The sequence below is a fragment of the Hemitrygon akajei genome, chromosome 18 (genome assembly GCF_048418815.1).
Source record: "Hemitrygon akajei chromosome 18, sHemAka1.3, whole genome shotgun sequence".
In the NCBI taxonomy this organism is placed as follows: domain Eukaryota; kingdom Metazoa; phylum Chordata; class Chondrichthyes; order Myliobatiformes; family Dasyatidae; genus Hemitrygon; species Hemitrygon akajei.
Genome location: NC_133141.1, coordinates 20,905,058 through 20,929,865, shown reverse-complemented (window position 1 = coordinate 20,929,865; position 24,808 = coordinate 20,905,058). Strand labels below are relative to the sequence as shown.

The 24,808-nt window shown below is 41.2% G+C and overlaps 1 protein-coding gene across 5 annotated transcripts in view; it reads left to right on the top strand.

The window, feature by feature from the left end:
• Nucleotides 1–24,808, top strand: part of LOC140741175 (sodium channel protein type 8 subunit alpha-like) — a 234,428-nt gene that overhangs the window by 183,171 nt on the left and 26,449 nt on the right. For all 5 annotated transcript variants that reach the window (XM_073071042.1, XM_073071044.1, XM_073071041.1 and 2 more), the window contains exons 19-22: nt 2,474–2,594; nt 7,623–7,777; nt 9,421–9,594; nt 14,601–14,723. In XM_073071042.1, the coding sequence (XP_072927143.1) occupies nt 2,474–2,594; nt 7,623–7,777; nt 9,421–9,594; nt 14,601–14,723 (573 nt within the window). The remainder of the gene's footprint in view (nt 1–2,473; nt 2,595–7,622; nt 7,778–9,420; nt 9,595–14,600; nt 14,724–24,808) is intronic.

Here is a 24,808-nt window from a genome sequence, read left to right as displayed (position 1 = left end):
GCCCCCAATACCATGTGCCCTAATTTTGCCCACTAATCTCCTATGTGGGACTTTATCAAAAGCTTTCTGGAAGTCCAGGTACACTACATCCACTGGCTCAGTTTTCATAGTTTCATAGTGACCTAATTTCCTCATCAGTGTTCATCAAATAATAATCGATGTCTCTGAGCAGAGCCTGGTGCAGAGAATTAGTCATCAGTGCAAGCTTATTTGTAGTCAAAATTGCCCAGTCAGATTTCAAGTGGTGTGATTTGATTTGGAAATGATGAATCATGTTCCTCTCCTGAAAAGGACTTCACATGCTTACTCTGGAACATTTTTATTTGTGCAGCTGAATTTCAAGGGCATTATGTTACTTCCTACTGAAGTAAATGTCCCAGTCATGTTGTGCTCCCTCGCAGCTCACTTCCCCTCTCAGCTTATCAGTTGAAACCTTGCACGTGTCTTTCCATCTGTCTGTCTTTCCATCAAAGGCATCAATATAGATTAAATTGTCCTTAGAATCTGATATATTATCTCTTGTATGATGTGAAATTTGTTGCTTTGCGACAGCAGTACAGTGCAAAGATATGTAAAATTACAAAACGTGACAAATAAAAGGAATAACAAGGCAAGGTTAGCAGAGCTGGGACTTTTCTCTTTGGAGCGTAGAAGAATGAGAGGGGACTTGATAGAGGTCTACAAGATTATGAGAGGCATAGATAGGGTGGATAGTCAGTACCTGTTTCCCAGGGTACCAATAGCAAACACCAGAAGGCATATGTACAAAATTAAGGGAGGGAAGTTTAGGGGAGACATTAGGGGTAAGTTTTTTACACAGAGGGTTGTGGGTGCCAGGAATGACTTGTCAGGGATGGTGGTGGAGGCTAAAACATTTAGGGGTCTAAGAGCTTCTTGGACAGGCACATGGATGAAAGAAAAATAGAGGGTTATGGGGTAGTGTGGGTTTAGTACTTTTTTAAAAAAGAAATATATGGGTCAGCACAGCATCGAGGGCCAAAGGGCCTGTACTGCGCTGTAGTATTCTAGTGTCTAGATATGGTCATGGACCATTCAGAACTCTGTTGGCAAAAGGGAAGAAGCTACTGTATTTCTGAATTGCTGCATGTGTGTCTTCAGGCTCCTATAGCACTTCCCTGATGGTAGTCATGAGAAGAGGGCATATCCCGGATGGTGAAGGCCCTTAGTGATGGATGATGCCTTCTTAAGGCGCCATCTCTTAAAGATGTCGATGATGAGTGCTTGTGCCTTTTTCTCCCTCTGCACTCAGTGACAGCCAATCTGAAAATGGAACTCCTCCCTTTGCTCATTAACCACCTCCCCCTCTGCAGATATTACCCCTCACCCTGTGAAACTTTAGATAACCCAAGGACCTGATTCAGTTACATATCCATTTCAAGTTGAGATTCTCTGTCCCATACCAGTGGCAAAATATTGGGAGGTGGGGGTGAATTTTCCCTTTGCTAGGAGCAATCTTAAGATGACCACCAACAGCTTGGGACACTCAGTTTCTGCAGGGTTTAGATGAGGCCCAAATTTATTTATTTTTGGGAGCAGTGGATATCAGTTTATCTCTTATTACTGCTCGCCTGTGTGAGGTTAAAATCAGTGACTCATTTAAATTGTAATACTTCTTGGAGCAAGACTTTTAACCCAAAAGATAGCACAACAAATGAAGTGCTGGATCTTATCATGGATTATATTACTCTAGACAGGATAGTGGATGAAAATTTAACTTCAGCGGTATAAGCAGTGTTAACTAAATAGTCCAAAGGTTTTTGGTCAGGATGTATCCATGTTTGCATTAATGTTCCTTTGTTACGTACATATTATTTATCATCGATGCATGAATATGTAAACCTTGGATTTTTTTTCTGTCTGATTTATTTCCATTTTTACCATGTTGCCAAGGGAGTTGAAATTGTTCCTCATCCTGCACGATTCAAATGCATTACTGGGTTCACGCTTCAGACTGCAGACAACTATACGGCGATGATGAGGGGAAAGAAATTGATTCTGTCCCACACGACTGCATCTTTATGTGTAGAATTCCCAACCCACTCAAAATCATGTATTGTCCTCACAAAAAAATTCAAAAAATTTGAAAGTAAAAAAAAATTCATCTGAATGTAACTTATCACACAGAAATAATAATATTGTATCAGAGGCCAAGGCACAATAATTGTGTTGTTCAGCGTTTACCTTTGTATTTTGAATATTATATCTTTAAACTTTCTTGTTGCTCTAAATACCCATCTGATGTTGGGCTTTTCAGAATAAACTATTCCAGGAATTAAACCTGCCACCTTTGGTCTGTTTTGTCAGCAGTTCCTCTTCTGCGATAATTGCTGCCCAGTACAAAATGGCTGACCATCAGTATCTGTGTCCTCACTTGACCTGCTGGGATTCATACCTTCAGCAGGACATGTTGCTGTGAAGCTGCCATTCATGTATTTTTCTCTTGAACTTGCAGAAACTGGATGACACCAGCTCATCGGAAGGAAGCACAATCGATATAAAACCTGAGGGAGAAGAGGGTCCACCAGTGGAACAACCTGAAGAATATTTGGACCCTGAAGCCTGCTTCACTGATGGTACGTCTGAGTGTATAACTTGGTAAATTAGCTTATTGTTGTCACATGTACTGACATACAGTGAAAAACTTTATTTCGTGTACTATGCAGGCATATCTTTTCATTACAACAGTGCATTGAGTTTGTGCCATAACAGAGTTCAGATTGAAGGATTACAGTTACAGAGTAAGTGTGGGCAGACAGTAAGGTGCATGTGCAGGATGAGGTAGACTGTGACGTCAAGAGTCCATTTTAACATACAAGAGTACTGTTCAATAGTTTTGTAACAATGTGAAAGAAGCTGACCTTGAGTCTGGAGGCATGTGCTTTTAAAATCACAAACAACAGTAAAGTAAGGTGAGAGTAGATTCTACCCCCCCCCCCAAAAAAAGCCTTTTAGCCATGGCAGGTGAGCTCAGATCCATGTCATGCTTCTCATGTGCAATGTGGGAATTTGGAGGCTGCCAGAGAACCTAATGACTACGTGTGCTGGAAGTGAGTCCTGACGGACCGTATGTTAGCCCTGGAGCTGTGCATGGATTCATTCTGGAGCATCTGTGATGCTGAGAATGTTGTGGATAACACATTTAGTGAATCAGAATGAGGTTTCATATCATCGGCATATGTTATGAAATTTGTTGTTATGCACAGCAGTACAGTACATAATACTAAAAGCAAAAAATTACAACGCAGACGCACACAGTAAATAAATAGTGCAAAAAGAGGGGGGAAAGGTAGTGAGGTAGTGTCCAAGGGCTCAACGTCCACTTAGGAATCAGATGGCCGAGGGGAAGAAGCTGTTCCTGAATCACTGAGTGTGTGCCTTCAAGCTTCTGCATCTCCTACCTGATGGTAACAGTGAGAAAAGGGCATGTCCTGCGTGAGGGGGTGCTGAATAATGGATGTCCCATTTTTGAGGCATTACCCCTGAAAGTGCCCTGGATATTGCGGAGGCAAGTGCCCATGATGGAAATGGCTAAGTTTACAACTCACTGTGGCTTACTTTGACCCTGTGCCGTGCCCCCCCCCCCCCCCACCCACACCAGACGGCGATGCAGCCAGTTACAGTTTTTCACAGTACAGTACTCATCAGAAATATATTCCAGTTAAGGACAGTAAGGGTGGGGAGCGCCAGCCTTGAACAACTAAGAAAATGGTGGATAGTATCAAACTGAAATCACCAAGAGTCATGGGAAACTGCAAGATTGGAATAACTTTAAAGAGCAACAAAAATACACAAGGCAAGCAATGAGGAAAGAGAAGATTCTAAAAGTAAGCTAGCAAAAACTATAAAAAATATAAAAACAGATGGTTAAAGTTTTTAGTATAATATAAAGTGGAAAACAGTGGCTACAGTGAACGTAGGTCTCTTGGAGAATGAGGAGGAGGAATTAATGTTGGGTAATGTGGAAGTGGCTGAGGCCTCGAGAGACTATTTTGTGTCGGTCTTCATGGTGGAGAACGTGTCTGCGATGCCAAAGGGAGATGTGATGGGAGGTGAGGACCTCAATGCAATCGCTGTCACTAAAGAAGTAGCAGTGAGCAAACTAGTGGGCCTAAAAGGTAGACAAGTCCCTGGTCCCAACAGGATACATCCCAGAATACTGAAAGAACTGGGGAAAGTTATTGCAGATAACTTACCAAAATCCTTTGGGCTCTTGACAGGTCCCAGCAGTTTGGAAGACAGCAAATGTCACGTCACTGTATGAAAAGGAATGTAGGCAAAAGATGGATAACTATAGGCCAGCTGGCTTAATGTCTGTAGTGGGGAGAATGCTTGAAACTGTCATTAAGGAAGAAATAGTGAGAATCTGGATAGAAGTAGTTTCATCAGGCTAACACAGCATGGATTCATAAAGGGCAGGTCCTGTTTGGCAAGCATATTGCAGTTCTTTAATGATGTAAAGAAGGCAATGGATAGAGGGGAACAGGTGGATGGACTTGAATTTCCAGAAAGCATTTGAAAAGGTACCACATAAAAGTCTTACTCATAAGGATACATGGGGTTGGGGATAATGTATTAACATGGATAGAAGATTGGTTAGCCAATAGAAAGCAGAGAGTTGGGATAAATAGATGTTTCCCTGTTTGGCAATCAGTGGTGAACAGTGTGCATAGGAGTTGGTGTTGGGACCGGAACTGTACACAATCTACATTAACAATGTAGAAGACGGAGCAGACTGCAGCATATCTGTGTTTCCTGCTAACACTAAATTGAGTGGGGAAAACAAATTGTGCAGAGGATGTGGAGAGTCTGCAGAGCGATGCAAATGGTTTAAGTGGGTGGACAAGGGTTTGGCAGATGGCGTACAACATTGGTAAATGTGAGATTCTCCACTTCAGAAGGAAAACTATTAGATCAGATTATTAACTGGTCAAGGATTGCAGTATGCTGTTGTGTGTGCTTGTGCACGGATTGTAAAAGGTTGGTTTGCAGGTGCAGCAAGTTACCAGGAAGACAAATGGAATGTTGGCCTTCATTGCCAGAGGGATTGAGTTTAAGAGCAGGGAGGTTATGCTGCGACTGTACAGGGTACTGGTGAGGCCGCACCTGGAGTACTGTGTGTAGTTCTGGTCTCCTTACTTGAGGAAGGATATACTGGCTTTGGAGGCTTTGCAGAGGAGGTTCACCAAGGTGATCCGGGAGGCGAACTGATTAGCTTATGAGGAGGCATTGAAGGGCCTGGCACTATACTCACTGGAATTCAGAAGAATGAGAAGGGATATTATAAAAAAAACATAAATTATGACTTGGGTAGATATGATGGGGGCAGGAAAGTTGTTTCCACTGGTAAGTGGGTGCCCCATCTGGGCTTTCTGTGCTAACTTCCTCAGTGATGGGCGCTGATGCTCTGCGAACTTTGGTTTGTGTCCGGTCACTGCATTTCACTCAACTTAGTTGACTGACTTCACAAGAGTCAATGCGAGGCCCCTGGATCCTTTCCTCCCTTGATGGATCTTCAACTCTTTTTCTGATGTAACTTTCTCCCACCCACAGATGCACACCCAACACTACTGCTGCTGGTGTTTTGGTCATCTCTTGTGCAGTGCTCTCTTAATTCATGGTAGATTCCATTTCTAGGTCTGTAGACGCATAATCAGTCATTGAGCCATCTTGGCTCCCGCTCTCGCTCGTCTTCCTCTGTTGCCTTTTCATAGCTGTTAATGGGTGTCTCCAACATGCTGAAACAGTGTTGAGGTCTGCCTCCATGGGGTCTACTCCCTCCTGTCAGCTGCCTTTCCATGTCGTCACAAGGTCTTTCCCTTGTTGTCAGCTGCCCTTACACGACAGTCACTGGACAGGTCCAGTTAATCAAAATCCAAAAGCACAGGACAAGGTGTAAATATCCCTCGTGCCATTGAATTGTGAGCACCCATTGGCACGAGTAACTGTTCTTGAACCTGATGGTGTGAGTCCTGAGGCTCTTGTACCTTCTATCTGTTGGCAGCAGTGAGAAAAAGTCTGATCCTTGCTATTCTAGATGGGATTAGAATAAAATAATTAAAATAAGGATTGAATTACAGTAGTATAGAACAAAAATGGTGCGTTTTTTCAAAGAGTTTGTTGTCATATGCACAAGTGTATTGAAAAACTTGCAGCAGCATCACAGGCTAGCATCTCCACGTGGATGCTTGGTATGCTCTGCCTCCAAATCTACAGAGGGGTATTATTGTAATCGTAGAAAGGTTGACACACGTCAGCCCTTTGGCCCACTTTTTCCCTGCTGACCATGGCACCTATTTACACTAATCCTATTTGCCTGGATTAGGCCTGTATCCCTCTGTACCTTTCCAATCAAAGTGCTTGACTAAATGCCTTTTTAAATGTTGTATAGTATCTGCATCTATCATCTCCTCTGGCAGTTCATTTGAAAATGAACCACCCTCTGTGTGGAAAAAAATAATCACCCTCAGATCTCCTTTATTTATTAACATGGAGGAGCAACACCATATATTCAGTCTGGGTCACCTCTAACCTGATGGCATGAATATCGATTTCTCCTTCTGATAAATAAATTTCCCCCCCCCCCTCTATTCCCCACTCTGACCTTTGACTTCTTCTCACCTGCCTATTACTCCTCCCCCCCCCCCACCCCACCTTCCCTTTCTCCTGTGGTCCACTCTCCTCTCCTATCAGATTCCTTCTTCTCCAGCCTTGACCTTTCCCACCCACCTGGCTCCACCTATCACCTTCCAGCTAGCCTCCTTCCCCTCCTTTTATTCTGGCATCTTTCCCCTTCCTTCTCAGTGAAGAAGGATCTCAGCCCGACTGTTTAAGCATTTCCATAGATGCTGCCTGACCTGCTGAGTTCCTCCAGCATTTTCTGTGTTGCTTTGGATTTCCAGCATCTGAAGACTTTTTTGTGTTCATGTTTCCTTTATTTATCTTCCCTCTCACTTTAAACCTGCCCTGGGGAAAAAGACTGTAACTATTGATCCTATCTACGCCCCTCATAACTTTACAAACCATTTAATGTCGGCCCTCAGCCTCTGACATCACATCGACAATAGACCCAGCCTGTCCAACCTCTCCTTGCAGATTTGCACTTCTTACAGACTGGTTCAGAGAAATGCAATCTAACAAATTCCTTCATCATATCAGGAATTTAATTTTTGAAGCAAGGTAAAATAAGAGAAGTCTTTGAGGCAACTTGACTGAAATGTTGACTTCGGACAATGCATTTAAATGGTGGAAGAAGCATGTTTAAGGAATGTAACTGGGGTATAATAACAGGCATAATTTTTGTTCAAAGGCTAATTGGCTTGTGGATCAGGGAAGATCGACAAATCCAATTGCACAAAGCTGTTTTCAAGAAGAATCTGGTGAAGAAGTGGGTATCTGTGATTCAATACACTCAAAAGGAAGGTGGTGTTTTGAGCAAAGCAACTTATTTTTGTCAGTTGGAGCAGTAGTTGTCTCACGGAGTAGATCCGGAAGCTGCAGCAAGCCCTTGAACAAAATTGCCACCTTGTATATGGTTGTCAGTCAATGAACTGTTAAATAATTTAACCCAGTGCTCTTAAAACCATATTTTTTATTCTCTGTAGGTTGTGTGGAACGGTTTAAATGTTGTCAGGTTAGCATCGAAGAAGGCTGGGGCAAACCATGGTGGACACTGCGAAAGACCTGCTTTTTGATAGTAGAGCACAACTGGTTTGAAACCTTCATCGTGTTCATGATTCTGCTCAGTAGTGGAGCACTGGTGAGTTTTGGTAAAATGAAGACACGTTGAGTACACACAGCATTATTTCTTCTTGGAGCAGCAGTATTTTACAGTCACAAGCTGTTGTTCCAAAACTACTGTTTTTCCAGTATTTTTCTTCTCCCTTTCTTAAGGTGCTGGTTCCTTCAATAATACAGCTTCCATGTCCTTCAGTACCTTACAATTCACGACAGCCTCCAATCAGAAGTTTATGGGTTGTTCATCTCAGGATACAAATATAACTGAGCCTTTCCCCAAAATACTGCAAACTCTTTCTTTGAGGTCAGCTAAGTCAATGCAAAGTGAGAACTTGCCCAGGATATTCTAAATCTGTAAAGCATGCCAGGACTGTCGCTGGTGTCAATTCCCAATCACTGTAGAATGGAATGACTTTTTAATCACAAGTTCTAACTTGATTTGCTCTTTAATGCAAATTTAATTTGTTTGTTTTTCTGGTACGTGGTTTCAGATCCTTAATTACATTGTGCCTGACTTGGCCACAACTGGAGTCATAGAACATGGAAACAGGCCCCTTAATTCAACTCAACTCAACTCACCAATGCTTTCCCATGAAAGCTAGGTCCATTTATCTGCGTTGACACCCCCCCCCCAAAAAAAACACTAAACCTTTCCTTTCCATTAGCCTGTCCAAATGTCTTTTAAATGTTTTTTGTACCTATCTCAACCGTTTCCTCTGGTAGTTCATTCCATATGCACTCCACCCGTTGTGTGGAAAAATGTTCCCCTCAGGTTTCTGTTAAAGTTCTCCCCTTTCACCTTGAACCTATGCCCTCTAGTTTTTGATTCTCTTACCCCATGAAAAGGACTGTGTGTATTCACTTTATTGATGCCAGCTATGGTAACAATTTTCGAAATGAGCCTCCTCCCAGTCAGACCCTATAATAAGGTGTTCCTATTCTGCTCACTCGATGATTAAAGAGCTCCCTATTGGATAAGCTTGTTTATTGCCCCTAGTCCTGTTCTTGCCTACTGATAGGTGTAAGTTCTTTTAATGACAGCCCTTTTCACAATTCTGATTACTTCCATTGGGCCACTTTTGGTCTTTATCCCAAATAAGACTCCATCTGTTTGGACTTACCTGATGGGTAAAATCTCTCGGTTGTGAGAACCTACCAATAAATATTTTAATAGACAGATTTTGGTGTTTCATTTGTTATATGGCATGACCATATTTACTAAAGAGGCAGGGGTAAAATGAACTTTCCCCCTTGAATACATAATTATAAAGACCTTGTTAGTGACTCGGCTGAAAAATACACATTCATATGAAAATGACTAACAAATAACTAACATAAATTCGATATGTTCCAGACCAAGTCACTATTCTGTACTATGTTATCTAACCTGTGGTGTGGCAATTAATGGGTGTTGCTGTCATCTCCCTGGGGCAGCAGCCAGAGTGATACCTGCTAGATGAGCATGGAAGATGAAGACTAGACTGCAATGTGCTCTGATTACCTTTACCTGCAGGCTCTTGCAGTTGGCTATGACAACAACAATTGTGAACTTGTGAAGCAAGGAAATACAATCTGTGAATTTGCACTTTTCGTGCAAGTAGGTGCTTTCAAAATGAATTTTTTATAAAAGACAAACCACATATAGTTTAAAAATTGTGTTTTTAGGCTTTTGAAGATATTTACATTGAACAAAGAAAGACAATCCGTACCATCCTTGAGTATGCTGACAAGATCTTCACGTATATCTTCATCCTTGAGATGTTGTTAAAATGGGTGGCCTATGGATTTCAAAAGTACTTCACAAATGCGTGGTGCTGGCTGGACTTCCTGATTGTGGATGTATGTATCCATTTTTCTCATTTTTAGAGTTAAAGTTTGTGGGATTAAAGTAAAAAGATTTGGGTTATGTAGTCAAAGAATATATTTTATCTTGTGTAATGCTTTTATGCTGCCGTCAGCAATAACACCAATCGTCAAAATGTACTGTGAAGAAGGATAATGTTTTAAAATTATTTTAAGTTGATGTAAGAATTAGCTATGTTAATGAGGTGCATCGAAGTGATTGATTGAGTGGCTATCAATCTTATTTGGGCAGAGAAATGTTAAATCTTAATGAAGGGATTTGTCATAAGTTTTGATGAGGACATGAAAGTCTGAAGCTTTGTTCCAGATAGGTTCTCTTCCAGGGGTTTTCTGGGCTGGACAAAGCCCATTTCTTCCCGTGACTAACATTCAGTCTTGATCACCACAATATTACTTTGCTTCTGCTTTTTCCTCTCTGCCAAACCTATTCTTAATTTGCCTTTAAAAAGTTAAAACAACTTGTAAGGCAGTCTTGGTAGATGTTGTGAATGGAATGTATTAATATATGTAAAATTAAGATGCCATGCCTTTATTTATCATTATACAGAAACAGGTCAATTATTGAGCAATGTTCCTACAAGTATGAGTTCGTGTTTTATTGTGTAAAGAAAAAAATGTGACTCAGTCCATAAAATGACATTGACTAACTATATTTTAATCAATCTTCTCTCCTTCAAAGTATTTGATTATTTATTTGCAGAAAGTGTGTGTAATACTGTTGGAATCATGTTAAATTTTAATTCCATCACCATAGCAACATTTGTAATTTAGTTTTGGCTGCTCAGTGTATTTATATATGCAAATCTAGTGACTATGGGGGAATGTTTCATTGTAGCATTGCCCTAGCTATCTAGAGCTTATCCAAAATAATTAAGTTGGCGTCTCAAAAATGGAGAGTTGCTGGAGAAAGGTGATGTTGACTTCAAAAAGTAATGTTTAAAATTAAATATTTAACTGGTTTAAATGACAAATTTCAGTGCAGTATGAGGCAGAACAATGAACTGTTGACCGTTATGATGATGCACATCCTAAATGGAATGCGTCCCTTGCATCTGTTTGATTTGTTTCAGTAACTGCACTCTATGTTAAGGTTCTGACAGGTATTTTTTTTAATCTTTGGATAACTGAAGAACATATTTTCTGAAAACCACTAAACTTACCTTTTGAAACTGTAAATTCAGATGCTGTAAATTATGAAGTCCTAACGGCTCTTCTCTTGAAATTGAAGAAGTTCATATTTCTGTTGATATTTTATATAGATTTGTTATTTAAGGTGTTTGGCACAATTCAAAGTATGATCAGTCTTTAAATAATACACATCACATGTTGTTCCATTACAACATGTACAAAAACAGAAATATACCCCAGTGAAAGTACCAAAAGGTTGCCCATAATACCCGCTGCCTGATATTCAATTCATTTAGGCAAAATCTTAACTCTTAAGATGTAGCTTGATTTTGGATACAGGTCAAGTTGCAACAAGCCTGGGGCAGGAATACAATCGACAGCCACTTCTACATGAACTGTTGAGCTTTACTGAAGGGAGCTCTTAGCCAGTTGAAAACTAAATGACTGAATGGAGGCTCTCGCTTTTATCTTTTATCTACTGGTACAGCAGTGGGAGAGATTTAGGAATTCCAGGAGATCAAAGGATATTTCTGAGGAAAATTAGAAAAAAAAATTGGATACTTAGATTAATTTATAAAATGGAATGATTTCAGTAGATTTTGTTTCTCATGATCTGGATGTTTTCCTGTACTTGCCTTTGTCCTCCTTGAGTTTGGAAAATGCTCATGAAGAAATCTTTATGGCCATGACTGTAATAAGTGCTGGGCTTTCTTGTGGACATTTCAAACTTCCCTGAGGGGTAACTTCCCAATTATGCTGAAATGTTAAATCCTTCAGAATCTAGTTGCCAACTTACTGCAAGTCGCTGGCAGTTATGCTGGGTAATCTGTCTACAGTAGCTCTGCCAGGCTAGGCAGTGAACCCATTCATCTTAATGGAGAGGAGTAGATGAGAAGTGAGATGGGAGTTTTAGGCAAATTGCATCTTGTATTTGGATTAATTGAGATGATTTAACTGCTTTTCCAATGTACATTTTCACTGTGATCGTAAACAGTTGTGTGTTTCTGAATGTCAGGGACATCAGCAATCATTCAGACTGGTTGCTTAGACACAGAATGAGCTTGAAGACATGGAGCCTGTTGAAGTTCCCTTCATCATTGTAATGCGTAGGGTTTGCTCAGGGGAACCATGCAATGAGATTTACATTGAGAAGGCCCCATCGACATGGTACAGGCTCTCTGATCGCTTTAACACTGGCTTTGCTGAGGCAGCTGCTGCTTGAAGAGTCATCCTAGGTAGCTGTAGACCCCCAGTGGGTTGCTTAGCAAGAAGTTCCAGGCTGTTTATGTTTGAGTCTCAGTTGTGTGTCCAGTATCCTTGTAGATAACAACTTGAAACTTGATATGAGTAGCATGCAAGTTAGAAGCAGGAGTAGGTCACCTGGCCCCTGGATCTTGCTCCACCCTTCATGGCTGATGTGTCTGTGACCCTGACTCCACATTCCTGCCTGCCACTAGCATTCTTTCACCCCTTTACTGATCAAAAAGCTGCCTACATCCGCCTCAAAAATGCTCAAAGACTCTGCTTCCATTGCCATTTTGAGGACGAGAGCTCCAAAGGCTTGCTACTGATTGGGTTGGGGGGGGGGGGGAACCTTTTGAATAGTTGGCCCCGATTTTTAAACAGTGCCATTTATAATGTCTTGTCTCTGAGCCCGTGTAATGATTATTTTGAAATCTGTCATCTCTGGAAATTAAATTTGTCCATGGCAAAGTGGTAGAAAATGCCTTAGTGTTGTTGATGTGAATATCCCTTTTGGTTGAAATGATTAGATCATTCATACTAATTAAAATGTTATATAAAATCTTATTGACTTCCTTTGCAGGCCTTGGATGATCATCTTGTCTTTCCTTTTGGCTTTGGGTACACTAACCATTATAAACAGTCGATGTGAGCTTGCTTTATGTTTCTTCTTGGCTGAAGGTGAACTAACATAACATTTATAACCTCCGTAGACCTCTTTAATGCATTCTTTTTTTCCTTGTAGAAAAGATTTTGTTTAGAGAAAATGCCGATAGTATTGTAAACTCCTGTTTTAAATTGCTTCCTTTATAGAAAGCTTCAAGTTATTCCAACCTTTGTAAAAGTTTTTTAAAAATAATTTATTTACGGAAATCTACTCCCCATTGACCCTTCTGAGTACTGAAGACAAATTTTGGTCCATTGGTATCATTGATAGCTAACATTCTCAGCGCTTGGAGCTATTTCTGGGGAAGAGTGTGACTTAATTGCTATTGAATAGCTGTTATTTCTTTGGCTTATTGAATTAATTGCTGAGTCAGAAGGCATAATACGTAAACAAATATTTTTTTAAAATCGAATCTTCATTGGGTGGCTTGTCTCTGCTGTCTTTAGTGCTCAGAATATCCTTTCTTTAAAAAGAAACTCATTAAAATGTTTCTAAAAAGGGCATTTGTTCTTCCCTTTGATTATGATTAAACATAATCATGTTTTTATGATTTTTGTTTCATCAGTGATTAAGCATCTGAAGAACTGGCTCGATATTTACTAAAATTGTGTTTGGAGAGCGTGGATTGGGAGAGGTGTGCAACAATTACTACATGTTTATCACATGTGATAACCTGATTTGTTTAGACTACACCAGTGGAATTCATTAGTGTACCAGTTTAAATTAGGTGCAGCTGTAATGCAATTAATTATCCAAAATCACCATCAAATATCGAGCCAATTTGAAACTATCAAATCGTACACAAACTCCTCTAGTTTCAGTGTTTTTTGAACTATATAATGAGTGTCTTGGAGGTTTTGACTGAAGCAAATTGGTCAGATCTCCAAGGATAACTTGCCCACTCTTCAGAGTAGCACCATGAGATCTTCTGCATCCCCTGATAATGGACACTGCCTTGGTTTATTGTCTCAGCTCATGATGGCACCTTTGGCCGTGTGGGACTCCCTCAGTCACTACATTGGAGAGTCAGCCTGAAGCTTTCTCAAATAGCTGGAAAAAGAGAGATGAATTCCACAGCCTTTCTGCCCCAAATGAGGCATAGCTGGGGAGAAAACTGAAAAGTATCAGTTCAGTATTTGGTTAATCACTTGGAGATGCCTTGAAATTTATACTGTATCATGCTTGAAGGCAAAGTATTGTGTTCATCTTCAAGCAATGTATTTCCAAAGAGCCACTTTGTGTGCAACTACCAAGTAAAATTAAGATGCTTCCTTAACATTCATCAGGAGAGATGGTGGTTTTAAATTAACACTCTCTGCAGAACCCAATGCACATTTTTACAGGCTAATTATTTGTTTAATTATATATAAGAACAACATGCTGAAATAAATATTACCAAACTTAACACATCGCAGAGTGCCAGTTTGACTGTCCACTGGGAACAATATTTTTGCAGGCCGAGATCTGTCCTTTCTGCAACCCTACCCCCTCTTTCCAGTGCCTCTGTATATTAATATATCAGAGGTTAGTTTGATATGCAGCACAGATTTACCTGTATTCTTTTTTATAGGTACCTTTTATTTGTGTGGCTTAATTTTCTGGGCTTTTTCTCCCCTCACTTCGATCGGACCTTCACAAAGTAAAGGGCAAGGGTAAGGTTCTTATCATCCATTGGGCATTTTCCTCCAACAGGTCCCCTTTAGTTGTCTGTGTGTCTGTGACCCTTTTTTCACTTTTCTTCCTTTTGTTCTATCTTATGGCTCTCTTCTCAACTAAGCATTTCCTTCTAGGTCACTAGGAATTACTTCAGGCAAGGGAACTAGGGAGCTGACCCCAGTTCAACGCAACGAGCTTGGGGCAATCTCATAATTAGACCACTTTGTTTCATCAGTGATAGGGCCTTTGCTAACAGTATTGGGAACTTTGCTTTTCTGTTTCTGTATAGGTTTCCTTAGTCAGCCTCGTAGCTAATGCCCTGGGCTACTCCGAACTAGGTGCCATTAAGTCTCTTAGGACACTAAGAGCTTTGAGACCTCTAAGAGCCTTGTCACGATTTGAAGGGATGAGGGTAAGACGGAAAAGCAGCTGACTTTCTGCATGCATATGAGAAAAAAAGTTTAAGCATGCTAGAATTGATCAATAGTGTGGGGAGGGGAAAATTAACCATAACACAGCTGCTGAACTTAACCCCTCTCCCTGTATTTCCCCACCTGCACCCTCTCCTGAACAGGAGATACATTAGGCTGCCTCATCACATTAGATTGGCCCAAGCTACATGCCATCGTAGAACATACATCAGCTGTTCTCATTTGGCCTGGCTTTCCTTTAGTGTTTAAAAGGGTTTTCCGCTATAACCTAAACAGAGAATCACCAGGTGCAAAGATGCACGCATGAAGTATATGCTGAAAATGGATTGGGGGATGATTGAAAATTGAAACAAGTAGGCGAATGTTGAACTTGATTAAAGAATGGATTACTTTCCATGCAAGCTGTGATTAAAATTTAATTAATTGTACTGTCTGTGTTACAAGAAATGCATTGTTAGACCTTATTAGTATATACATAGCATGGTGTTCATCTTCTTGTACCTGGTTGTTCTCAATCCAGTCTAATGGAGACTGGTGGCCTTGTCTGATGGCTTTTCCTTCCACTTCCTCCCTCCTCTATACCATGCTCTATGGTACCCCTGTTTTGTCACTTTACAAGAATATTATCACAATCAAGCATTGCACTGAATGAGTTTGATGCCATCATAACATGGAAAGATTTGAAATAGATTAATATGGGATAAGACTCGCTGCTGTTGATTGCATGGAATCCATATTGAATAATTGGCCAAGTGTTCATGCAAATTACAATACCTTTTGATTTAAAACAAAACAGAGTTTCCAAATATTGAGGAGGAGGAGGGCTGGGCAGAGATACAATGAGGAGTCAGTTTCTTTATTCCCCAGTATTGCGTTCAAATACTTGCAGCCATCACTAGGTTAGACAGGTAGTGTGTTTGAGTGAGACTGGCTTCAACAAACTCTCTAAATGATAGCCTGGATACTGGATCAGTGAGCACTTGCAATGAGCAGAAATCTGTTTAACCTGCAGTAGATCACATCCAGGGTAAGTTGTCTGTGACGATATTGGACTTTGTGTTTCTCACGTCAGCGAGTATAGCTGCGGTTTATCTAGTGTCGGGCGCGCACCTAACTGTTGCTATTCACGTTGCCCGCCTTTGCACAAATTGGGTCTTTAGGATGTGATCACTGAATGGTCACGGGACAATTAGGAGTGCGTTGTGCCACTATGTTGCGTTTTTTGCGTTGTCAGAGAGTTTCTGTGCTAACATTGAGGTACCCTCTGAGCACATTCAGAACAAAGTACCTTTGAAATTCTGTGTCCGTCTTGACAGCATTTAAGCGTCAGTGGGTATGCCACTGGCAACATTCTGTCACTAGAAGCATTGTTATGGTAATGACCTGTCACCCAAGGTGGGACATGGACCTCGACAGGTAGCACAAGCCTGTCTGTCAGTAACGAGCCCATTCCCACAGGCACTACATCCTATCGGGATGTCCCTACTGAACAATGAATCGATAAGATCAGGTCTATCACTGTTATTGTCACTGAAGTACAGGACATTCTGCAAGTGGCTGGATGGTCTCTCTCCATGGAAATCAAGCTCACGTTAAATCTTATCTACTTTGCCATGGGATCATTGCAAGTGGCCACAGCAAATCTCTGTCATGTCTCCCAAGGTGCATCAGAGAGGTGGTGGGCCAAAATATCCACACACGGCTTTGTCAACTTTGATTTCACTGAGGAGCCAGTGGTATCATGGATACCATAAGTGTGGCTGGGATCCCATGATGGAAGGCAGCCATTGACTTGTGCCCAGAAGACTCCATTAATAATCAAGAACTTTTTTATGAACAAGGATAGCTTTCCTCTTCAGAAGGTGGCTGTCAATCAAATCTCTTTGTGGCGAATGCCAATGTTTATGGGAGGTGCATATAACTGGACCCTCTGAGGGAGTCCGCTTTGCTTTTTTTTCAGCAGCCAGCATTGCCCCACTCAAAGAGATGGATCTGAAGAGTAAGGGTTACCCTCTCTACACTGGTGCATTCTCTGAGCACTGCAGGTACAGAAAGACATGCGGAAGACGGGATAGTCATATAAGGAGAGCACCAGTAATCTCCTGCAGATGCCATTTCAATACCTACATGTAACTACAATAGAGGCCTTGTCACATTCTGTTGTAGAGAACAGCTAGTGCCAGAGGAAGAGAGCAGGGGGACCTGGAGTGTTAGAGAAGTACAATGAAGTCAGCCAGGGACTCGTTCCTGCTCAGTATCCTTCTCTCACAGCTAAGCAGAGGAAGCAGACACTGACTGTACAAGATGTAACTGACTATACCAATGGGCTGCTTTCATAAAGAGCCTGTCAAATAAAGCTCACCAGTGCAAGCCAAATTGCTCTCTCAATGTGACAATCTCCTCGTATTGACATGGTCTACCACTGACCAGCTCAAAGGGTGCATGAGATCCCCTCACATCCAAGTGTGGTACAAATGAATGAATCCCTGCTCCAGTTGCTTCATCTGTTTCCTGATGGGTCACACGCCCTGTCAACTAGTTACCCCATTGCACTAAAAGAACCACTTTCTGTGAGAATGTCCAGTGTCTGCGTGCAAATCATGGTGCACCAGTTATCTTGATGTCTCTGTGTATTGCCCCAAATTCCAGCAACTGCAGACTCTTGTGTCGTGAGATTGTGAGACTTCTTTCAACGTTGCTCTATTGTGCGGGGATTCAAGCTCCTGGAGGAGCCACTGTAGTCGTCTCTTATTGTGCTAATGTGGTGAGGCCTTGTATGTCTCCCAGTCCACCCAGCACACAAGGCCTCCATCCTTCTATCTCCTTACATTGTGTTAGTTACTGCCCGTTACACTGCTGGCATTTAGGGCAGCAATGAAGGCCCTCCATCTCTGTCTGTCCTTGGACATCTTCTCTATTGTGCTCCAGGTGTGGGTCAGGGTCCTCATTTCTGCCTCTATGGTACAGTGCCAAGTTGTCTTTGGTCTCCCGTGTTTCCTCTGCCCTTCAGAGGTCCAAACAATGCTGTCTTGATGATGGAATTGACCTCTCTTATCATCATGTGCCCAATCCATGTCCAACATTTTCTTATGATGATTGTGGCCATGTCCTCTTGATGACCCTGAAGGAGTAGGGTGCCGTTGGAGATCGTTCCTGGCCAGAAATTACAGAGGATCTTCCAGAGGCTCATGGTGTGGAATGATGACAGCTTGCCAAGGTCATTCTTTGTCATGTGCCAGCATTCTGACCTGTACAAGAGTGTGGACAGAACACAGCTCTGGTACAGCTTCACCTTGGTGTGGATGGTGGACTTGGTTGATCCTGATGTGTTGCTCATTGATCTGAAGACATTTCCAGCTTTGCTGAGTCTATGCTGGATGTCGTCCTGCAGCCCAGTTGCCACAATGAATATGCCTGTACAGAAACATTGCAAAATTGGAACCATGCAAGTCCTATTTTAGTGCTTGTGTCTGAGTATGAATGATCTAAGCATGGTTCCAGCGTGGAATTTGGCTAATTTTGCTATTGGGATATGATTTGGTTTTAGCACTAGAATTCACGTTTTAGCACATTAAAACTTTTGGTTTCTAAGCTAGTCTGCTGTGTCCAAGCTTAGATGTGATGCAAGTGCATTGAAAATTGATTTATAGGATTTATTGTAAAACAAAAAAAAGGACAGGTGTTGAAATCCTTGGTGAACAGTGCAAGTAACATACATATTGCAAGCTGACCGTGCAGCACTTTTGAGGAATTGCTGAAGGTGATTAAGGAGATGTTCTGGATGTGGACTTCAGTGAAGCATTTAACGTAGTCCTTCATGACAATGGTACAGTCAATTAAATTGCTGTGAGTTGGTAAACTGGATTCAAAATTGGCTTGGTCATAGAAGAGGGAGGGAGTGGTAGAGAACTGTTTTCTGACTGGACATTTGTGTCCTGTGATGTTCTACAAGGATCAATGCTCGGACCTCTGTTGTTTGTGATACAGTTGCATGAAAATGTTAAGTGTTCTGTTTGTAAGTTTGCAGGAAGTTAGTGGAATTGTGGACAGCAAGGAACATTGTCAATGGATTCAGCAGGATATGGACCAGTTGGAAATGTGGGCAGGTAACTGCCAGATGGAGTTCAATTTTTGCATTTTGAGAGGTTAAATGCAAAAGAATATATACAGCAAATGGCAGGACTCTTGCAAAATTGATTGACATTCAGATCTCAGGATACAAGTCTGTAGCCCCCTGAAATTGGCAATACAAATGGATAGAGTGGTAAAGGAGGCACATGGCATGCTTGCCTTCGTTAGTTTGGACACTGAGTGTCAAAGTTGGGAAGTCGTATTGTAGTTGTGCTTAAACTTTGGTTAAGTGAGTATTGTGAACATTTCTGGACATTCCATTATAGGACGGATGTGGAGGCTTTGGAGAGGGTGCAGAATTTCACCAAGCTATTTTACAGGATTGGATAATATTATCTTTAAGCAGATATTGGACAAACTTGGATTGTTTCCTCTTGAGCATCAGGGAGTGAGGGGAAAACTGAGAAAAGTTTATAAACTTCTGAGTGACATAGACAGGCCAGACAATCAGTCTTTTTTTTCCAGGCTAGAAATATCAAATACTAGAGGGCATAGGTTTAAGGTGAGAAGAGGTAACTTTAAACGAAATGTGAGAGGCAATTTTTTTTTACATTGAATGGTGAGTGCCTGGACCGCATTTCCAGGGGTGGTGGTAGCAGATACAATAGCAATGTGTAAGAGGCATTTAGATGGACATGTGAATAGGGAATCTGTATCATTTGCAGGCAGATGGGATTAGTTAGATTGCCATCATGGTCAGTGCAGACATTCTAGGCCCAAGTACCTGTACTGTTCTGTGTTTTTAAATTGAACGGCAAAACAGATGGATGTTCCGATTTTGTGTATTTAATTAAGACTGAAAAATTTACTTTATAATTTGTACAAGTCAGCAATAGGGAGACATGGTTGGAAGATCTACAGTTGCACCATTATTGGAAACTCGTTATATTTTTCTGTAAGAAACATCAAACTGGATGCGATTCTAAAACACGATGAGCAACTGATTTTTCACTGACCTTTTGTTATTTTATACTTGTATACGCAGCATATTTTACAGATGTTTGCAACATATTTGCTTTGACTGAGACAAGTGGACTACAAAGGTAAACAGTCAGTTCCTACTTCAGCGCCACAGATGCATTTTTATTTCTGTCCTTGGGGCATAAGAAATACTCGTGGATTGTTCGACAAGAGTGCTTGTTGTCCCAGAAGTATCAGTTTATGATTCAACAGATTCATTGGTACCAAGTGCATAACTGTCCAACGGTGGGTGAGGAGCATAACTATTAAACAGATTCTTTGGCAGGCTTCACACATTTTTTTCATGGTTTTCAATTCTGGATCTTTAGTACAGGTGCAGTCACTTCTAAACTAGAGTTAGGAAATAAGAATCTTTATTACTCCCCACAACAAGGCTCCAGATTTGTCTTAGATTTTGACAAATGTTGCCTCTGCCTTGAATGTGTTCTTTTTCTGGGGATGTATGAAATACTGAGCCTGAGATCATCCATCTTAAACCATTCACGGAAACTGGATCATCTTGAGCTGTTGATTTTGGAGTGTGGTTCTACAGAATAATGAAGGATTCAGTTCTGTAAATACCATTTCTTTTTCTGATATATAATCTATGTAACTATGCTCTCTTCACACAGCAGTTCTGCCATGCCAGGAAACAGTTTGGTGAATCGCCATTCCGTAAGACCATAAAACGTAGGAGTGCTATTAGGCCATTCAGCCCATCGAGTCTGCTCCGCCATTCCATCATGGTTGATCCTGGATCCCACTCAACCCCATACACCTGTCTTCTTGCCATATCCTTTGATGTCCTGACAGATCAGGAAATGATTAACTTCCACCTTAAATATACCCATGGATTTGGCCTCCACTGCAGTCTGTAGCATAGCATCCCACAGATTTACTACACTGTGGCTTAAAAAATAAATCCTCCTTACCTCCGTTCTAAAAGGTCGCCTCTTAATTTTGAGGCTGTGCCTTCTAGTTCTGGATACCCCCACCACAGGAAACATCCTCTCCACATCCACCCTATCTAGTCCTTTCAACATTCAGTAGGTTTCAATAAGATCTCCCGCATTCTTCTAAATTCCAGTGAGTACAGGCCCAAAGCTGCCAAACGCTCCTCATATGTTAACCCATTCATTCCCGGAATCATCCTTGTGAATCTCCTCTGGACTCAAATGGACATTCATCCATTTGCTGTAGAGGGATGCAAGACTGGGCACAATACAGGCAGTTCCCAGTTTGAGCGGTTGACTTATGGACACCTAATTATACAAACAAGCTCTCACAATGTCAGTAAATTCAGCAACCTGCCATATGTACATGTGTTCATCCCTGTTGAACTAGTTTTTTCCATCTCCCCACTTTTAGTAAGTTTTTCTTAGCCATCTTGTGTACTTTTGGAGGTGTGATTGCCATAGTGAGTTTTTCTGTGTATTTTGTGACATACGGACAAAATCAATTTCTGAACGTCTATTAAAATGTAACCCATTCTTAACCAAGGACAGCCGGTACGCCAATTGTCACCTCACCAAGTCCTTGTGTAGCAAGATGTTCTTCAAAATTCTAAGTAAATTTATTATTAAAGTTCGTATATGTTACCATATACTACCTTAAGATTCATTTTCTTGCAGGCATCTACAGGGAAGAAGAAATACAATAGAATTTACACATACATAAAGACTTACAATGTGCAAAAGAAGGCAAAACTATCCAAATAAAAAAATAATACTGAGAATGAGTTATAAAGAGTCCTTGAAAGTGAATCTGTATGTCGTAGAATTAGTTCAGAATAGCGGTGATTGGTCCTACCTCTCCACTCAAATTCTCTTACTATGAAGTCCTATGTACCATTTTCCTTCTTGACTGTTTACTCAGTTATTTGCTTTCATTGACTGAGTATAACACCCATCTCTTTGTACAGGACACTTAACATGTAATACCAGTTAAATAGTGTGCTGCCTTTACGTTTAGTCCCTAGTCTCCAAAGTAGAAATCCAGTAATTGACCACGATACAACTGAATTTGAGACGTTGTAAAGTCACCGAGGCAAGTTCCTTGACAGTTACAAAATATGCACAAACATGGGGATCAAAACTGTGGTGGCCCTTGTGGTAAAATAGCCTGTGTATACTGATTTTCTGAAAGACATGGGGAATGGAAATTTGGAGATGGTACTGTAGGACATTTGGAACATATTGCAGGAAGGAGTTGCTGTTTTGAGATTTAAAATTGGAGGAAATTAGATAAGACTATAAGGAATAGGAGCAAATTTAGGCCATTCAGCCTATTAACTTGTGGCTGACCCATTTCCTTCTCAACCCCATTCTCCTGCCTTCTTCCGGTAATCTTTCATGCCCTCATTTATCAAGAGCCTGTCAACCGCTGCCTTAAATACATCCAGTAATCTGGCCTCCACACCCACCTGTGGCAATGAACGCAACAGATTCACCATCCTCTAGCTAAAGGAATTCCTCCTCATCTACTTTCTAAATAAAAGTCTCTTAGGCTGTGTGCTTTCCCCCACCATAGGAAACATCCTCTCCACATCCACTATCAATACTCCAAGTGAGGCCTTATCCATGCCTTATAAAGACTCAGCATTACATCCTTTTTTTTATATTCTAGTCCTCTCGAAAAGAATACTAACATTGCATTTGCCTTCCTCACCACCAACTCAACCTGCAAATTAACTTTTAGGGAATCCTGCATGTGGACTCTCAAGTCCCTTTGCACCTTGGAATTTAACATTTTCTCCCCGTTCAGAAAATAGTCTTCGCTTTTATTCCTTCTACCGAAGTGAATGACTATACACTTCCCGACACTGTATTCTATCTGCCACTTCTTTGCCCGTTCTCCTAATCTGTCCAAGTCTTTCTGCAGACTTCTTGCTTCCTCAACATTACCTGCCTCTCCACCTATCTTCATATCATCCAGAAACATGGCCACAAAGCCATCAATTCTGTCATCCAAGTCATCGACAAACAACGTAAAAAGAAGTGGTCCCAAAACCAACCCCTGCAGTACGCCACTTGGCACTGGCAACCGGTCAGGAAAGGCTCCCTTTATTCCCACTCTGTCTCCTGCCAATCACCCACTGCCTTATCCATGCTAGTATCTTTCCTATAAGACTGTGGGCTCTTAACTTGTTAAACAGCCTCATGTGTGGCACATTGTTGAAGGCCTTCTGAAAATCCAAGTACATAACATCCACCATTTCTCCTTTATCTATCCTGCTTGTTATTTTCTGAAAGAATTCAGATTTGTCAGGCCAGATTTTCCCTTGAGGAATCCATGCTGACTGTGGCCTATTTTATCATGTGTCACCAAGTACCCTGAAACCTCATCCTTAACAATCGGCTCCAACATCTTCAAAACCACTGAGGTCAGGCTAACTGGCCCATAGTTTCCTTTCTTCTGCCTGTCTCCTTTCTTGAAGAGTGGAGTGACATTTGCAATTTGCAAATTGATTGAGGTAAATTGGGAAGAAAGCAACGAATCCAGTAATGATTCGGTCCATAAGCTTGAGAAGATTAGACGTTTCTAATAGCACAAATTCATACAATAATGCTACCCATTTCAACCCTGGATTGAATGAGCCTGGTCTACTTGCCTGATTTTGGGGATGTAGGCAAAAGATGAAAGTTCAAAATTGAATTTTATTATCAGAGTACATACATGTCACCACAGACAACACTGAGATTCGTTTTCCTGTGGGAAAACTTAGCAAATCTATAGAGTAGTATCTGTAAACGGAATCAATAGAAATAAAAAAAAACGGTGCCAGCGTACATCAGCAACCCTCTGTGGGCTGCAGAAAATTGATTGGAGAAGTAAGGAATATTGGAAATTAGGTCTTTAGGACAAGGCACAGCTTTGATCGGTGTGGTTCATTTGGGATGAAAGTCGTGTTTCTGTGCTGTTTGACTCTGACTGTAGGTTCTACCCTGGAAAAAAGACTGTCTATTCTACCTATGCCTCTCAGAAGTTTATAAGTTTCTGTCAGTTTGCCCCTCAGTACCTGATGCTTTAGGAGGGGTGGGGCCTTATCTTGGGCTCATCCTTATTGGAAGGGGTTGTGCACAAAAAGATTGATACCATCGCTCTGGTACAGGAAAGAAAATAAACATGGGCGTAAGCAAGTTTGCCCAACGTGGTTGGCGTATGATGCTTTGATCTAATTCCACCCCCCCCCCCCCCAACAATTCTCCAGGAAAGTTGGATAGGGAGTGAAGCCGCTTGCTTGATGCGTGTCTGGTGTAGAAGTCAAGTCAGGTGAGTTGCATCTGGAAGATTCTATCTAATTTCTAAAGTGATGCAAAACAATGAAGAGTCTTGAAATAGTACAACATAATCCAATTTCTAGGCATAGCTGGTTTTGTGGATCGGAAGTCTTGTTTGTTTAAAAGCTGAAAACAGTAGCAAGTGCTACATTAAATAAAGTTTGGAAAACTAAAAAGTGGCTGAGAAATATCACTAACCATCCAAATGGGCAGAGAAGCACTAGAATTTGCAACACTTACATGATCCTGGCCAGGTCCTTCCAATTACCTTCATCATCCTCACCCCACCACTTTTACCCCCCCCCCCCCCCCAAAAAAGCCCCAAATCATTTATGAATTCACTTCCCAAATTCCACGTCACTTAATGGCTCTCTCCTACCTCCCACCCTCAATACAAAGAAACAAAGGTTCTGAACTTAAAGAAGGGTAACTTTGAAGGTATGAGACATGAATTAGCTAAGATAGACTGGTAAATGATACTTAAAGGGTTGACGGTGGATATGCAATGACAAGCATTTAAAGATCGCATGGATGAACTACAACAATTGTCCATCCCAGTTTGGCAAAAGAATAAACCAGGGAAGGTAGTGCACCCGTGGCTGACAAGGGAAATTAGGGATAGTATCAAGTCCAAAGAAGAAATATATAAATTAGCAAAAAAAAGCGGCACACCTGAGGACTGGGAGAAATTCAGA